Source organism: Apium graveolens, chromosome 9 (genome assembly GCF_009905375.1).
Source record: "Apium graveolens cultivar Ventura chromosome 9, ASM990537v1, whole genome shotgun sequence".
Classification (NCBI taxonomy): Eukaryota; Viridiplantae; Streptophyta; class Magnoliopsida; order Apiales; family Apiaceae; genus Apium; species Apium graveolens.
Window position 1 is genome coordinate 130,724,728 of NC_133655.1, and position 19,260 is coordinate 130,743,987.

At 39.5% G+C, this 19,260-nt stretch overlaps 1 protein-coding gene across 2 annotated transcripts; it reads right to left on the reverse strand.

The window, feature by feature from the left end:
- Positions 1-93: 93 nt before the first annotated feature.
- LOC141684431 (uncharacterized) lies at positions 94-18,781 on the reverse strand. 2 transcript variants are annotated; one of them, XM_074489414.1, is made up of 9 exons: positions 18,509-18,781; positions 17,654-17,767; positions 17,297-17,370; positions 10,348-10,450; positions 1,964-2,014; positions 1,435-1,576; positions 1,186-1,324; positions 565-670; positions 94-484 (listed from the first exon to the last, which is right to left on the reverse strand). In XM_074489414.1, the coding sequence occupies exons 1-9, from the start codon at positions 18,750-18,752 to the stop codon at positions 336-338; spliced, it is 1,122 nt and encodes a 373-aa protein (XP_074345515.1). In that variant the 5' UTR covers positions 18,753-18,781; the 3' UTR covers positions 94-335. The 2 variants fall into 2 exon arrangements, with proteins under 2 accessions (XP_074345515.1, XP_074345517.1); XM_074489416.1 differs by lacking the exon at positions 10,348-10,450 and having other exon boundaries at positions 1,964-2,039; positions 18,509-18,778.
- Positions 18,782-19,260: the final 479 nt, after the last annotated feature.

Here is a 19,260-nt window from a genome sequence, read left to right on the forward strand (position 1 = left end):
AGATTTTTAAATTAAATCCAAAATTATGAACCCCAACCACGGGAGTTTGGAATTTACTGAAACCTCATAAAAAAAATATTCGGAGCACACTGGTAACAGTAATAATCTCCCAAATGAGTAAATGACTGATACTATTCGAACTCAAACACAATGCAGTCGTTAGAGTTCACCATAGCTACATCATAGTCAACTAGTTTAAGGAACAGAATAGCTTCAAGCTTTAGTAATAACTTTAACCTATTTAGCGGAAAAAAAAAACTTTAACCTAGTCAAGAGAGTTCCCCAATGGATGAGATAAACAGACAACTCTAACAAACTAGAATAATATATAATCATTATTTCCTATACTTTATCTCCCAAATCTCAACATCCTCTCCTCTCTCATACTCTTTCACGTATTGTGGAATTTGAGTGAGATCGATGCATGTCCCGACAAAGCACGGGGAAGATTCGTTGTGACTGTCTTCACATTCTGCATCTTCCCCTGCCGAATAACACCAAGTATCAATTTTAGTGTTGCAATTACCGAGTGGCAGGATGAGTATCATTTAATAAAATTCTCACCTCGTGCAGTTCTTAGATATTTTCTGAAATGTGAATAACCATTCGCTACAACACTAAGATCATCAAGAGTAAAGTTGTAACGTTTTTCCAATGCCATGTACAATACCTGAGATGAGAAAGAAAAACATATTTTTTTAACTCTTACACAAGCCACTTCATGAGTCAATACTCTCTCTTCTTCTCTTGTCAGCCGGCCAAAGGGAAAAAAATATCGTCTGACTAAAGGCTGGTAGTTAATGACTAAAAGTAGGCAACTTCATCAAACATCAATACTGCTAGCTTGATTTGTGATTCAAGTGAAAGACGTGTTTCTAAAAAAATCTCATGACTTGATAACTTTTTGAATTCCATGAGAACAATAACCAACCAGTGATATTTAACAGATTGAGTTTATACTATTATTGGATTAGGAAAAAAAAATCTCCTAATAATATATATGCAGAAGACAATACTTTTTTGGTTTGACATGAGCCTTTAATCCCTTTACTAAATTTATATTGCTTAGTGTGGTACTGTATTCTTTAAATTCCAAAACTAGAGCATAAAAATTACTCATAACAATTGATATACTGCCACACTCAATCAAGAACTCTATCAGTGTATCCATCTAACAGACCCTACCTTATCGGGACTTCGTGACATTATTCTCTCCAATGTACTGAAGAAAGCATCAGTGAGATCATCATTGTAGATCACATCAGCAGCTACAAGAATAGAGGCTCTTTGAAATTCTTCAAGTTCTTTAGAGGTCCAATTATACCTGCACATAACAATATAGTACCAAGTAAGGTGGCCAGACAACAGATTGAAGGCATCAAGAGGTGTGACATTGGGAACTGAACCAAAAATAAAGTACAACGGATGATTGACCTTCTCTGAGATGATGAACATTTTTCTAGAGGAGGCCACGAAGCCTTCCAATCAAGTTCACGTACTTTAACCGAAGCAGAAAATCTTCCAGAATTGAGATGAACGTTCTGAGCACAATTATCAAGCACTTCATCGCCATGGTCTGTCATAAGACACAAGGTTAAGAACCAGTTTTTTGTCTACGGGACCTTTAGATACGTAACCATGCCAATAAACTTTATAGATTAGAAGAAAGCTTACGGAACCCAAAATACTAGGAGAATGTACAAACACATTTATGCAACGAATTAAAAACAGATTGCTAAAGGTTTTTTTAGAAGGAAATGTTTATTCTTTATAACAGGAAAATAGAACTATACAAGTTACCAAAAATAGAGGTACATCATAATAATGAACCATAAATTGAATTAAAAATAAAGTACGGTAAAGCAAAGATATCGGCAGAGATGAGTAATATAATTCAAAGTACTCGAAAGAACAAGCTGCACAAGACAAATTAATAAAATTAGGACAGTTCAGCCACCGATACCTGTTAGAAAGACCTTCTTTGCAACACGAGCAAGCAACATGCCAGCCAACCCTGGTAAAGTTAGTGTTAGAACTACCTGTCATACGAAAAATACAAATTTATATGGTGGCTGTAAAATAAATTGCAAAACACTCAGTAATATTTACTTGAATGCATTTTAAATTTCTGACAAAGATGTATACCTAACAGAATATCCACTAAAAGGAAAGACAGCTAGATTGCTAGAGTACTCCAATTCGCAAAAGGTGTAGTCCCACATAACTTTATAGTCAGCCCAGAATTCTAAAGTTCAGAGTTTTCTTAAATTTAACCGACTTTGATTGAGTACTGCAATAAAATTAACTTTGTTCGGCACTAATAAATTTAATCTTTGTATTTCATTACTTGAGACTCTTCAAAAGGCCAATTTGACGCTTCTTCAGAAAATGTAGGAAGTATTAAACAATTTTAGAGAACTAGCTTATAACCTGTACACAAATCACCATCATACCTGATAAATTTAGTACAAATCTGCTTTTCATCTAATATACATTACTTAATTCATTAATTTAAGTTTATTTTGTATAAGAAAACAAAAACAACTCTAATAATAGATTTTTGTAATTTATTAATTACAATAATTATTAATCGTTAGTCAATCTCTGGTCGATGAACCAAAAATACTCAAACAATAAGAATGTTTGAGTGTGACAGAGGGAGTATAATTTTTTTGACATTTTTTATTGACTTCAACTCCATACCTTGTATATTATTATAGTAGTTGTAGTTAAAACAAATAAAGCAATTAATACAAATTATTTGAAAATACATATCCACAGAGTTAATTCCAATTTACTACACTTTTTTATAAACAGTGATTTTCGAAAAAGAAACCTTCCTAAACTAATTTGGTATAGTTATCACACCTGGCCTGAGTTAACTCAATACGCGAAGCTGCAGGGTTTTTTTATCCTTGTATTATAGATGGGATATAACTATTGACGAACTATATGTAATAAACTACCAACGGTTTTCAGAAAATAATCTAGTTTATTACAATACTTGAGCTCAATCGTACGATTAATAGATGGAGTGAATTACAGTGGACTTTCGAGAGGCCCTCTCTCTCCCACAGAAGATAAGACTAATTGGAATGACAAAATGCATAACCCTAATTCGATCCCTTCTTTCCTTCTTATCCCTCCTTTTGCCTAATGGTTCTTTTACCCCTTACTTCCCTGTGCAATTCCCTCTATACCCTTCTGAACTGTAATTACGCCTTTGCCCTTGTGCTTTCTCCTGGTATACATAATTAGCTATTTGGCATTATTATTATTCATCACATTACCGGGGGCCCAAAGTTTCACCTTGTCCTCAAGGTGGAAATCAGGGAATCTGGCTTCAATTTCACTAGCTATCCCCCAAGTTGCTTCAAACAATGTGTTAGGAAACATAATAAATAGAATAAATATTAAGTCAGTTACGAATCTGAATAATTAGTGTGTGCATCAGTTATGGATTTCAAAGGGAGGATTTGGTGGGAATAATAATATTTTAGCTTTAATTTAGGGATTGTGAGTTGAGATTGGGGTTATAAATAGGGAAGCCATTTATATGTTTGAGGGAGGAAGAAATAAGATTGACTTATGTGTGTTTGTGGAGAGTGGGTGGTCTCTCGAATACCACCTAGTTGTGTGTGCGTCAATAAAAGAATTCGTTTCTTTTTATATATATATCCAAAGAGCGGGCCTGTACAGGTCCTAACAGTGGTATCAGAGCACCTCTGTTCTTGGGGCAACGACAACTGCAAAATAAGTTCAAAATCGAATCGACGACTTCCAGGGAATTTTTTTTTTTTGTAAAGATGCAAGCAAAATTTTTGAAGTTGGATATTGAAAAGTTTCAAAATGACATTTCTTTCCTCAAAGAAGGTATGGTTGCTATACTTGCAAAAATGGACAACTATAGTCGCAAGACTACTGGACCATTTTCGTCTGCTCGTGAGGATTCGCAAGGCTTTGAACAGGCCCAGAAGTCAGTCCACGAAACTGAGAAGAAGCTGAAGGGAGTAAAAGAAAATGATAGAGAACTTAAATCAGATTTTCAAAAAATTGATTTTGGAAAACTTCAAGAAGATGAAAGGTCTCATCAGCAACCACCAGTATTAGAGGTTTTAGGGCAGACTCCATTAAATTCTAATAGTGGCAACAACAAAGAACAAGAGACTTGTTTGTTTGATGTCTCATCGCCTCCAAGCTCATCCATGTACTCTTTATCACAAAGACTTGAAATATTCGAAGGCTTAAAACTTGAAGGTGGGTCGTTGAAGGCTGAAAGTTATTTTGACAGCTATTTTGAATTAGTAAACCTCTCAACACCAACTAAGAAGGTATGGTCGGCTGTAGTATACTTGAGAAATGATCTTTTGTTCTTGGACTATTGCGGGGAATATCAGCGGCCTTCTTGTAACTGGGAGGAATTTAGAAAATTATTGGCGGAGAGGCAGGGGTTCTGGATTAGAAAGAAAAGGAAAAAGAAAGAATGAGACAATTTTCTCATTTGAACCTTGAGGACAAGGTTCAAGTTTGGGCGGTGGGTAATGTTAGGAAACATAATAAATAGAATAAATATTAAGTCAGTTACGAATCTGAATAATTAGTGTGTGCATCAGTTAGGGATTTCAAAGGGAGGATTTGGTGGGAATAATAATATTTTAGCTTTAATTTAGGGATTGTGAGTTGAGATTGGGGTTATAAATAGGGAAGTCATTTATATGTTTGAGAGAGGAAGAAATAAGATTGACTTATGTGTGTTTTTGGAGAGTGGGTGGTCTCTCGAATACCACCTAGTTGTGTGTGTTTATCAATAAAAGAATTCGTTTCTTTATATATATATATATATACAAATATAAGGACTGGACAGGTCCTAACACAATGGTGATCCTTGCCATTTAATCAACACTTCCAGCGTGGACTGCGAACCATTCTGTACTTTCCGGATGTCAACCACTGATTCAGGGGCCGCTACTAATTCTGGTTCCGGGTTTAACAGTGCTGGAATATCGGTGGTTGAAGTAGAAGAGCCAATTGCTCGTTTAAGCTGAGAAATGTGAAAGACTGGGTGGATTTTACTTGAATCAGGAAGTTGCAACCGATAAGCCACCTGCCCAACCCGTTGTATGACCTCAAAAGGACCATAAAATTTCGGAGCTAGCTTTTCATAAGTCCTGTACACGGCTGATTGTTGTCGGTAAGGTTGGAGTTTCACATACACACTGTCCCCCACCTGAAACGCATCCTCTCTTCGTTTTTTTATCAGCATTGTTTTTCATTATCTGTTGCGCCCTTAACAAGTTGTGATACAATTCATCAAGCACTGCATCACGTTCTTGGAGTATCATTTCCACACTATCATTAGGCGAATGTCCCCTGCCCAAGCGAGTTATCAGTGGTGGATCTCGACCATACAACACCTTGAATGGAGTCAATTTTGTGGATAAATGCGGAGATGCATTATAAGAGAACTCCGCCCAATGCAACCATTTTGACCACGATTTGGGGTGCTCACCTGCGAAACACCTTAGATAAGTCTCCAGCAATTTATTTACGATCTCAGTTTGGCCATCTGTTTGAGGATGGTAAGACGTGCTTCGTTTCAAGTTCGTGCCTTGAATACGAAAATTTTCTTTCCAAAAAATGCTCAAAAACACTCTGTCACTATCAGAAATAATTGAGGCTGGAAATCCGTGTAATTTAACCACCTCTTTGACAAACAAATTTGCCACAGTCAGTGCTGTAAAAGGGTGTTTCAATGATAAGAAGTGACCGTATTTCAAAAATCTGTCAACGACCACCAGAATGGTGTCCACCCCATGAGAACTTGGCAGGCCTTCGATGAAATCTAGTGTTAAGTCGTCCCAGACCCGCATTGGTACTGGTAACGGTTGCAGTAAACCCGCTGGTAACTGCTGAGATACCTTTTGTCTTTGGCAAATCTCTCACTGCTGGACAAATAAAGCCACAGCCTTTCTCATATTGCCCCAAAACCAGTCAGCAGCCAATCTCAAATATGTTTTCCTCTCCAGAATGTCCCGCAACTCCAGAACTATGGTACAATTGTAATAAAGTCGGAATAAGAAATGATTTACTTGGAATAACAAAGCGATTTTTGTAGAGCAGCTTCCCTTCTAATAAACTGAAACCCGTGTGCGATTTCGATCCTGTAGTTAAATCATTTTTGATTTGCTGCAACAAAGAATCCATTTCAATTTCGCGATCCAATTTTGACCAATCAATGCCTGTGACCGAAACTAAAGATCCAAGCTCAACAGTACCTCCATTTTTCCTTGATAATGCGTCTGCTACGCGATTTGCACAACCAGGTTTGTAAAAATGTCAAACGAGAAACCCAGCAACTTACTGACCCATTTTTGATATTCACTACCAACTTCTCTCTGCTGCATGATATATCTTAAGCTTTGTTGGTCTGTTTTTACTACAAAATGTCTTCCCAACAACACAAGTAATGTCGCCATTTTTGAACCGACAAACAAATTGCCATCAATTCTTTTTCATAAATGGACTTGAGTTGAGCCTTAGGACCGAGCAATTTACTAAAATACGCAATAGGGCGTTGGTCCTGCATCCGTTTCGATAGTGAACTGTTTAGAAAAATCAGGAAGAACAAGGACAGGTGGGTTGACCATTGCTTCCTTTAATTTATTGAAGGCTACCGTAGCTTCCTCCGTCCAACCATATGCGTCTTTCTTTAACTGATTCGTTAGAGGTTGTGCGATATTAGCATAACGAGAAACAAACTTCCGGTAATACCCGGTTAAGCCCAAGAAACCTCGCACTTCCTTCAAGTTTGTTGGCTGCTTCCATTCCACAATTGCTTGTACCTTTTCATTGTCAACCGCAACTCCTTGCCCAGAGATTATGTGCCCCAAATAAGCCACTTTAAGTTTGCCAAACTCGCATTTTTTTCTGTTCACCACCAGGATATTGCGAACCAAAGTCTCCAATACTCACTTCATGTGCTCCCTGTGCTCTTCCCGTGTTGGGCTGTATACTAGGATATCGTCAAAGAATATTAAGACGAATTTCCTTAAAAAAGGCCTGGACACATCGTTCATAAGAGACTGAAATGTTGCCGGTCCATTCATCAAACCAAAAGGAAGGACCATGAACTCATAATGACCGTCGTGAGTTCGAAACGCGGTCTTATGAGTGTCCTGTGGTCGTACTAAGATCTGGTGATAGCCTGCTTTTAAGTCCAGCTTGGAGAAAAAAGTAGCACCATGGAGCTCATCCAACAACTCATTAATAACCGGGATAGGATACTTATCAGGGATTGTCTCCTTATTCAATGCGCGATAGTCTACGCAGAATCTCCATGATCCATCGCGCTTCTTAACTAACAAAACCGGGCTAGAGTAAGGGCTGCTCGAGGGTTTTATAATTCCAGCCCCTAACATTTCTTTAATTAGCCTCTCTATTTCATCTTTCTGGCACTGTGGATATCGGTATGGACGGACACCCACTGGGTTTGATCCTTCTTTTAATATTATGGCATGCTCATGGCCCCTCGAAGGCGGGAGGCCCTTTGGTACGTCGAACACAGACTTATACTGCTCTATAACCGACAACAAGAATTCTGGTACACTCCCATTTGTAGTTTGTCCTTCCCCATCCCTCGGCTCTGCCTGCTCCACCAGATTCAACTCCACATAATACCCTTCCTTCTCTCTACGCAACGTCCTGATCATAGCTTTGAGTGAAATTCGCGAGTGTACCAATGAAGCATCTCCTACTAACGTGATTGTTCGGCCTTCAGCTTCGAATTGCATGATCTGAGTTTTCCAATTGTTCACCACAGTCCCGAGGGTCTCTAGCCATTGAACCCCCAATATAATGTCAGAATTACCCAGCTCTAAAGGAAGCATATCCACCGTGATCGAAATTTTTCCATTTAGTACCAATTCCACGTCCTTGCACAGCCCTTTTCCTTTAATAGCATCCCCGTTTCCTAGCGAAACACCAAAACTCCCAGCGTCCTGCACTACAATTCCCAGCTCCTCCAAAATTGACAACGAGATAAAATTGTGTGTAGCTCCCGGGTCTATCATCACCACCACTTCTTTACCTTGTCCAATTCCCCGTAACTTCATGGTCTTTTTCCTTTTTAACGGCTTGGGGAAACCAATAATCGAATTTAAAGAGACTTCAGGTTGACTAATTACCTCTGTGTTTGGTTCAGTTGTTGGCGATATAGGTGACTCACTCCCGCTATCCTCCGTTCCTTCATCCTCTTCTTCTTCCATAACCAAAACGCTGAGCTCACGTTTTTTACACCTATGCCCCATTGACCACTTCTCATCGCATATAAAACACAATCCTTTGGCTCGTTTTTCTTGTAGCTCTTTATCTGTTAACCTTCTCATGTCACCTCCGGACTTACCCACACTGGAGTTTGATGCTGATTTTGGAGAGCTAACTGACCCATGAGACTCTCCTGCCTGGGATGCCCAACTTCGTATCGAATGAGGGCTAGACTGCAAGCTATAGTTGGTTGACCCACCCAAGTTGTTGCTTCTAAACGATACTGCAGAGTATTGTCCAGACTTAACACTCCCGAATCCCGACCTCCTCACACTGCTTACGTTATTTCTTTCCTCCACCCTTAGTGCTAATTCCATTCCTTGTTCTAAGTTGATGGGATTCAAGACACGTACTTCTGCTCGTATCTCTTCTTTCAATCCATTTAAAAACTGGCCTAACATGATGTCTTCGGGTAAACGGTCCAGTGGGGCCGCCGTCTCGATAAACTTTCTTCTATAGTCTGTAACAGTTGATGTCTGTGAAGTTGCCAACCATTGTTCACACAAGGAACCCCCACCCACTCTTGAGGACCGAAGCTGTTTTTATACAAACTCCCTTAACTCATCCCATCTCCTAATCGGTCTTCGTTTGTTTTCCCATTGAAACCACCGCAGTGCGTCGCCTTCCAAAGCCACGACCACCGCTTCCAATTTCTCTGCCTCCGTTAGCCGATAAAAACTAAAATACCGCTCGATACGGAGTATCCAGCCATCAGGATCTGTACCTTCAAACAGGGGCATATCTAACTTTCTATACCTCCATCCTCTATGACCCATACCACCATTCATCCCCATTCCTCCATTAGCCCCCATAGCACCCATCATCAGTCCTCCGCTTCCCCCCATACCCGTACCACCTGCTCCACCATAGCCCCCCAATACGCCATAACTTCCACCTTCGCTAAGTAGGCCACTGCCCCCAACACCTTGCCCAAAATTGTCACTACCCATATATGCCACCATCGAGTTTGGTGAGACTATCATCTTGTTAACACTTCCTTCGGGTTTTTTAGACAAAGGGTTTGGACTCACCTGGGCTCCTGTTAACGTAGATCGTATCTCTGATTGGAACTTCAATTGCTCCTCCTTCATTGAGTTTATCAACGATTCATAGAAATCGCGCGTACGTTGTACGCGTCCTTCAAGCCTTCCTGTTAACGCATCCAAATCTGCTCCCAACTGCTTTGTTGCCTTTGCTTGCCCCTCTAGCAACATCTCCGACAAAGAGTGGTGCATAGCTTCAACAGCCCGTTCCACCACTTTTGACACCATCTCAGAGATCGTTCCTTCCAAATCTTTAAATTTCTCTTCGATTTGTTCAACCCGCTGTGCTACAGTAGGCTGCCCCATTCTCGATCGTTAATGGCTCTGATACCACTTGTAATAAACTACCAACGGTTTTCAGAAAATAATCTAGTTCATTACAATACTTGAGCTCAATCGTACGATTAATAGATGGAGTGAATTACACTGAAGGACTTTCGAGAGGCCCTCTCTCTCCCACAGAAGATAAGACTAATTGGAATGACAAAATGCATAACCCTAATTCGATCCCTTCTTTCCTTCTTATCCCTCCTTTTGCCTAATGGCTCTTTTACCCCTTACTTCCCTGTGCAATTCCCTTTTTACCCTTCTGCACTGTAATTACGCCTTTACCCTTGTGCTTTCTCCTGGTATACATAATTAGCTGTTTGGCATTATTATTATTCATCACACTATACTATACTATCTTCATATTGTATAGAAAGATGAGAGTAGACATTTGACATATCATAAGAATTTGAATTGTCGTATGAAAAAGAAAAAAGCATTAGGCTTCCTGTTCTTGAAGCAGATTGAAGCAATTTCTACTTAGATATCTTAAAAGCAGCTACTTGCATACCATACATTTAAATTCGAAAAACAGATCTAATTCAAATATTTCTGATGCAGCAGCATCCTTTATAGTATTAGCAGGAGATAAAGCTATGTAGTATTAGCATAGTAACTACGATGCACACTTGAAAAGCTTTTTAAATAGCTTTACCTGTACCAGCTCCAAGCTCTGCAACAATGACTTCTGCAAAATCGGATGATTTAAATATTTTATGCATCACATAATCAGCTAGTACTAGTTCCGCCCTCCATACCTGGTAAGGAAGTCATATCAGAGTATGTACCCCGGGCCCAACATTAAATAAACAAAAGAAAAGAGAGGAGAGTTACACACACAAACATAGATAGAGAAGAATGATGATGGAATCTTAAGATGACATATAAAGTTGATATTACAATTCAGATGATAGGGATCAGTAGTAATGTGTATCCTGTTTGAGTTTAATCTTGACTTAACAGTTGGGAAAGTTATTATCAGTAGTGTTATTTCAATTGTGTACTTGACTTTGTATTATCTAGTTCTTAGTAGCTACAACTAGAACCTTTAATAAGTAGTTGGGAGCTGCACTATTATTTTACCCAGCTGTTTGGGTTTGTAAACAACCTATATATCCCCCTGTATCAGCTTCTTATGAAGGCAGACTTTGATTATATATATATAACTTCTTCTCTGAATATTGATAATGTATCAATTTGGGGATAGCTTGGGGTAGAGATTGTCCTGCGGTTCAATCTCCCGAGGTTTATAATCACTGTTCTTGTTGTGTTTATCATTATCTTGTTATTATAATCTTATTCTTGTCATTGTGCTGCGTCAAATTGGCATCAGAGCTAAAAATTCTGGTTTTTATCATTGTTAAAGTCCATCCTACTGTTACTATTCATCCGCTGTTATATTCACCTTGTTCATCAGCTGTTATATTCACCCTGATTCCTATCCAAAACCTGATTTCAGTGGCTAAATACCATTCCTCTTTATTGAAAATCAGGCACATAACACCCTTGTATCACCCCATGGCACCACCAAATTCCACCACTTCAATTTGCTGCCCAGAAACCTACAAAGCTGCGCCTTTCTTATTTTTATAAATCCTTTAAGCATTCAGTTTCATTTCTCACAACACCAACGATTACTCACCAAAGCAGAAAAGAGAATAGGTCTGGGAAAGGAAATCAAGAAAGAAATAGAGAGAGAGGGTACGAGGATATAACAAATCTGAGAAGAGAGAATCATAGTCGTCACTATCGTCCTGCAACAGAACTTTATTGCGCTATGGCTGTTCATTTCACTGGACATCTACACGACACATTCTCCGTTGTGCTGTTACGAAACAAGGGAGGTAACCTATACCCTGTTTGGATATTCTAATATTCTTAATCATATCTGTTTGACCTTCATGTTCTTGACATCACTATCAACCATTTTCTTTCTCAAAATCCAGCAATCCACTTTGTTTTTTTTCCTGTCCCTGCTAATTTAACCATGTTCATATTATGAGTTTTATCTAAATACCCCCCACTGCAAATATCAGTTTGGTTGATTTTTTTTTTTTTTAAAAAGAATTACATTTTAATTCTAGGACTTAATATTCATGTTTTAGGAATTTTAATTCATAGTTTGGTATTTAGCCTTCTTTTACATTTGCATGACTTTATTTGCTTAGTTTGCACAATATTCTATGTTAGTTGCATATACATGTCTTCTTTATTATATTTTGAGAACTAGTGATAGCATTAGTAGTCGACTATAATATAGTTGTTTACGTTAAATTTCTATCGAATCTCAGCTGTGCACTTATTCATATCATGGTCATCACTCGTAGCGGAACTGATAGCACCTCACAAGACCCACCTCCTGACCCTCCTGAGCCGACTTTGACTCATTTATTGCAAAGTATCCAAGCCCACACTACGTCTATGAACGATAAATTTGATAGTTTAAATAATCGAGTTGAGGCCTTAGAGATTGCAAACAATGCTAGGAATTTAAATGATGAACCACATATAGAGGATGTCGATAACGAGGATATAGTTCCACCTCGACGTCAGAATGTTGATGCAATGATTCCTAGACATATGGGAGGACGAAGGGGAGGTAGAAGGGAACCCCCTAGACATCATGACAATTATAGGAATGACCCACCTGACTATGACGATCATTATGATTATAATGAGCGTCGAGATCAGGGATACCGTAATTATAGGAATCATGATAGGTATGATGGAAGAGATGATGTGCTCAAAATTAAGATAGATACCCCAGAGTTTGATGGGAGATTTGATCCCGATGTTTTCTCTGATTGGTTATCCAGTATGGATAAATTCTTTGATTGGCATATGATGAGTGACGAGCGTATGGTAAGATTCGCCAAGATGAAGCTTGTAAAGCAAGCTAACATCTTTTGGGGTATTATTGAGAGAGACCTAGAGCGTACAGGACAACCTCCGGTTAGGCATTGGGCTGAGATGAAGATGCGCTTAACTCAGTATTATCTACCTCTAGGGCATAGAGATAGGTTAATGGAGCAGTTTGATAACCTAACTCAGGGTAGTTTGTCTGTTGCTGAGTATATCGGCAAATATAGGGAGTTGATTCAGAGGTGCGAGCTTAAAGAGAGTACTCGTATGAGCATTATTAAATTCAAAAATGGGTTACGACCCGAGCTCAAACGACAAATGATGAATACTCAAATCAACACTATCGATGACGTTTTCCAAGTCGCATTAGAGCATGAGTATCGAGTCAAGGAGTTCTCCTAACAGAGAGGGCTATCCTATTCGAGGCAGCCTATGAGTCGAGATCTATCACAGAGTCGGACTATCCCCACATCTCAGGGAGTTAGTAGTAGTACGAGCGTTCCTACTAGAGACCCAACGAGAGCTCAGACTCCAGGGTCATCCTCTCGATTTAGAAACACAGAGACATGTTTTACGTGTCACGAACTGGGACATAAGTCTTTCGAGTGTCCAAAGAAAAGATTAAATCTTCTTGAGAACTATGGAGAGGATGATGAGTTGTTCGAGGGTGACCTAGAGAGAGCCCATAACACCGATGATGAGGACGCTTTGCGAGATCTAGAGGAGACAGAAAGACATGTAGGTGTTATGTGATGCCTGTTTACCTACTGGAAAGAGGATGATTGGAAGAGGACTTCCATATTTCACACCTTTAGTAAAGTTGACGGAGTAACATCAAAGGTCATTATCGATGGGGGGAGTTGTTTAAATGTGGTTGCACAATCTGCAGTTGCGCGATCAAAGTTAAAAGTAGAGCCACATCCTCATCCTTATAGTGTAGCTTGGGTCAACAAGACATCTATTCCTGTGACACACAGGTGTCTTGTTCAGATCCATTCCGAGGGCTACGAGGAGAGTATATGGTGCGATGTCCTCCCCATGGATGTTTCTCATATTCTTTTAGGACGACCTTGGTTGTATGACCGTAGTGTAACTCACTATGGTAGACATAACACATATGTGTTTACACACAATGGGAAGAAGATCACATTGCTTCCTAGCAGACCACCTGAGACTATTAAGAGCGACGCAAAGGCAAATAGTGTTCCTACACAACCGATTAAATCTCTCCATATTTTGAAGAGGAAGGAATTCGAGACATGTGCTTTAGAGTCAAAGGTTGTGTACATGCTAGTTGCTAGAGAGGCGAAAGACATTCATGAGATGAGTGGTATTGAGATTCCTAGTGATGTTCAACAAATTCTTGACGAATTTGTTAATATCATGCCCAGTGAGCTGCCTGAGGGATTGCCACCTCTCAGAGATATCCAGCATGCTATAGACTTTATCCCCGGATCCTCTTTACCTAACCTACCACACTATAGGATGAATCCTTCTGAGCAGATAGAGATGAGGCGACAAGTAGATGAATTGCTTAGGAAAGGATTTGTGCGAGAGAGTCTTAGCCCCTGTGCAGTACCGACCTTGTTCACACCTAAGGCCGATGGAAGTCTGAGGATGTGTAGCGACAGTCGAGCTATCAATAAGATCACTGTCAAGTATAGGTTTCCCATTCCTAGACTTGATGACATGTTAGACATGATTGTTGGAGCTCAGTATTTTACTAAGATCGACTTACGGAGTGGATATCATCAGATTCGTGTTAGAGAAGGAGATGAATGGAAGACTGCCTTTAAGACAGCCGATGGGCTTTACGAATGGTTAGTTCTACCTTTTGGGCTATCCAATGCGCCCAGCACATTCATGAGAGTCATGAACCAGGTGCTTCGTCCAGTGATCGGTAAATTTGTTGTGTATTTTGATGATATCCTTATATATAGTCCTACGCGTGAGGAGCACTTGTCACACTTGCGTCAGGTTCTAGCACTTCTCTTACATGAAAAATTATATGTGAACCTGAAAAAGTGTTCTTTTGTGCAGCATTCAGTGATATTCCTTGGATTTGTGGTCTCCAAGGATGGAGTTTCTGCAGACCCAGAAAAGGTAAAGGCTATTCGAGAATGGCCCGAACCTTCGACTATCCATGAGGTTCGTAGTTTTCATGGATTAACTATATTCTATAGGCGGTTCATCAGAGGTTACAATACCATCATGGCTCCCATCACTGATAGTATGAAGAAAGGGGAGTTTGTGTGGTCTAAATCGGCTGTGAAAGCCTTTGCTGAGATTAAGGAGAGGTTGATCCATGCTCCAGTTCTCGTTTTACCAGATTTTGGTAAGGTGTTTGAGGTCACATGTGATGCTTCGGGAGTGGGAATAGGTGGAGTGTTAAGTCAAGGTGGCCACCCTATAGCTTTTTTCAGTGAAAAGCTTAACGAGGCCAAGAAGCAGTATACCACCTATGATCGGGAGTTTTATGTTGTAGTTCAAGCGCTTAGGTATTGGCGGCATTATCTGTTGCCCAAGGAGTTTGTTCTTTATTCTGATCACCAGGCGCTTCAATATATCAACTCCCAGAAAAAGTTAAATCATAGACACGCCAAGTGGTTTGAGTTTGTTCAGGAGTACACCTTTGTACTTAGACATAGCAAAGGTACCGAGAACAAAGTTGCTGACGCACTTAGTCGAGTGACCCTTATTCTTAACACTATGAGTGTCAAGGTCGTAGGGTTCACACATATGATTCAGGACTATCCTTCGTGTCACGACTTTGGACAGATTTATGCTAGCTTACAGGATCCTAGTTCACCACCTTCCAGGGATTATTGTATTCACGATGGATACTTATTTCGCGGGATCCATTTGTGTATCCCTAATACGTCTTTGAGAGAGTATCTCGTGAGAGAGTATCTCGTGAGAGAGTTACATGCGGGAGGTTTAGCGGGTCACTTTGGTCGAGATAAGACCATTGCTATTGTTGAGGATAGGTTTTTTTGGCCTAGTTTGAAGAGGGATGTTGCTCGTATAGTCGCAGAGTGTCGTACTTGCCAAACAGCCAAGGGTAGGAAACAAAATACGGGTTTATACACTCCTCTTCCAGTTCCCCATGTTCCTTGGGAAGATGTTAGCATGGACTTTGTGTTAGGATTGCCTAGGACTCGTATGAGTCATGATTCGGTCTTTGTTGTAGTTGATCGTTTCACTAAGATGGCTCATTTTCAAGACTGACAATGCTGCTCATATTGCCTCGATCTTCTTTAGTGAGATAGTGAGGATACATGGTGTTCCCTTAAGTATAGTATCTGACAGAGATGTTAAGTTTGTGAGTTATTTCTGGAGGACTCTATGGAAATTACTCGGTACTAGTCTTAAGTTCTCTACAGCCTATCATCCCCAGACCGATGGACAGACTGAGGTCGTTAATAGGAGTCTAGGTGATTTAATTAGGTGTCTTGTAGGTGAACATGTGTCTTCATGGGATAGGGTTTTACCTACGGCCGAGTTTACGTATAATAGCTCTGTTAATAGGTCTACAAGAGTCGGGCCTTTTCAGGCTTACATTGGTCGTCAGCCGAGGAAACCCATAGATTTAGTTCCCCTTCCCCCTGCATATAGGTCTAGCGAGTTTGCAGAGTCGTTTGCACATCACATTCATAAGTTGCATGCTGAGATACGACGGAAAATTAATTTAAGCAATGAAAATTATAAGTCTGCTGCAGATGTTCATCGCAGGTTTCGAGAGTATAATGAAGGTGATCATGTTATGCTACGACACCGCACTGAGAGGCTACCTCCCGGTGCTTGGAAGAAAGTGCATGCTAAGAGGATGGGTCCATTTCGAATTCGAAAGAGGGTTGGTACTAATGCTTATGAGTTAGATCTTCCGACTGATATGACTATTGGCCCTGTATTTAATGTGGAAGATCTTACTCCTTTTCATGGAACCTCTGATATTTCTTCACCTTCTTCACCTGTTAGTGTTCCTATGCCTTCTAGCCCCAATCAGCCTATATCTAATCCTTCGCTACTTGTACCACCTACACCTCCTTATGTTTCGGCACAGCCAACAGTAGATGTTCCTGTTGATGTTCTAGATGAGAGATTTATGCCAACACGGCGTGGTGGTTTTCGACAGTACTTAGTTCACTGGAGTAACAGGTCAGATGATGAGTGTACATGGATTAGTGCTACAGAGTTTCAGCGTCTTGCTCCTGATCTTTTTGAGCATTACACACAGATCAGTTCGACAGAGCCAAACTTTTCCTAGTCGGGGAGAGTTGATAGGGATCAGTAATAATGTGTATCCTGTTTGAGTTTAATCTTGACTTAACAGTTGGGAAAGTTATTATCAGTAGTGTTATTTCAATTGTGTACTTGACTTTGTATTATCTAGTTCTTAGTAGCTACAACTAGAACATTTAATAAGTAGTTGGGAGCTGCACTATTATTTTACCCAGCTGTTTTGGTCTGTAAACAACCTATATATCCCCCTGTATCAGCTTCTTATGAAGGCAGACTTTGATTATATATATAACTTCTTCTCTGAATATTGATAATGTATCAATTTGGGGATAACTTGGGGTAGAGATTGTCCTGCGGTTCAATCTCCCGAGGTTTATAATCACTGTTCTTGTTGTGTTTATCATTATCTTGTTATTATAATCTTATTCTTGTCATTGTGCTGCATCATCAGACGATTTGAAGAAGCATGGCTGTAGAGCATCAGATAAAAAAGTTTTCACCTGCAAACCAACACTTGGAATGGATGAAGTGATATTGTGCTGGATGACCATGACAAACTTGTTCTTCGAATCTTCTGCAACCACATTTAGATATGATATGTTGGACAATTTGAAAACAGTAGAGATATAACGTTAGTAGAAACTACTTTAATTTTTATGCCATTATACACTTAATCGGGGAAGGGCGGGTAAATAACGACTTGTAATTTCAGTAAACTATCAACTGCCTTATCAAAGGCGCCGCATTGACTGGTAAGCATGAAATGTTTGAAGTTGAAACTTTAGGAGACAATCACAAAAAAATAACAAAGAGAATGAATGCATGCACAATCGTCCTTGAAGTTTACTATGACTTACCGCTACGGCGTGTTAGTATAAGATCGCCATCATCATCCAAACTTATAACCTGTTCAGTAGAAGTCGGTTCACCACCTCTGACACCATCAAAATTTCTTCCCACGAGCTCAACTTCTGCATCATATGATAATTACAAATTGTGTATGCAACAATATGTAATAATTAAATTTACATCAAACTATTCAGGGAGGGAAAATATCCAACAAGTTCCGATACACACCTACAATATACAGTGAAAATATCTATAACAATCACTAACTAAATTTGACCTAAAATGACTTGTTCGTTTAGATTTTAATCCTCTAAGGCGTTTATTTGTGTGCATTCAACTTTTATCAAAATTCACCAAGTTTTCAAACATGAAATCAGGAAATTTACCAAACAAGGCCCAAAGCCAAAATCACCAATCCTGAACAATTCATTAGGGAGAAAATTTCGCCCTGTTCAACTAGGAGTTCAAGGAACTGTAAGAGTTTATGTCCATTGCTATAGATAAACCAATTATCCTTTATCCCTAACTTGCACAAAACAGTATAGAGTGCTCTTCGAGTGGATTTGTTAAATCCCAATATATTACTTTTAACATTTTTTTATTGTTTTCGAGTAATGAAACATAAAATCACAAACAGATATAGTTTGTTTGATGATAGAATAATTTAACATGCTTTCAAAATTCACAAATTTACAAGGCATATGATATAACTATTGAAAAGTAAACTAAGAATCTTCTGTTTAGGGGGGGAGGGGGCGAAGAGAGGGAGAGAGAGAGAGGGAGGGGGGAGAGAGGGAGAGAGAGAGAGAGAGAGAGAGGGAGGGGGGAGAGAGGGAGAGAGAGAGAGAGAGAGAGAGAGAGACCAGACGAAGGAGGAAGGGAAATGTTAAAGGTGGAAAAGTAAGGGCCGGAATAATGAGGAGGACAGCCCAGGTGAACCTCGCTCATCACTACTTCCTCCTCCACGGTCGCTTTGTCCATCGTCGGTCTGAGCCAAATTTCTTTACTCAACGGGATTGTCATGTTTTCCGAAATTAAAAGAGTGTTTTCCAAAATTAAAAGAGTAATTTGCAGTTTGGTTGACAAGCAAATAATTGTCTTGCACATTAGTGACCGATGTTGCAAATTCTGCACTATACCGGTTCAAATTAATTTTCTGAACACTTAAAGTGACTTCCGTTAAATTATCGTTCGGACAACTCGGGTTCAATCCAGTTTTTTCGAAAATTGGATCAAATTTTGATAACGAGATCAAATTTTGATACGAGTCCGAAAAAATCAAATTAAATTATCCCAAAAGACAGCCAACTTGGAAAACAACAAGACATGATAATACTTGTTTAATAAACTAAAATAAAGTCTTGAATCTCCTCGATTTGGGATTGAGGTCTTACAAACTCCACACTTCAATTCATGTCGTCCTCGTCAGACCTCAACAAACATTGCATAGGTCCGGATCGATCCTCCATAACTAGAGCTGTACAAAAATTGGATTGTGCCATATTCGGGCCAGGCTTTGAAAAATCCGATTTTTTTGAAATCAGGTAGGGCCAGGCTTTTTTTAAAATGGGTTCGGACCGGATTTCATTTAAAACAATTTTAATTATTTTTGGTA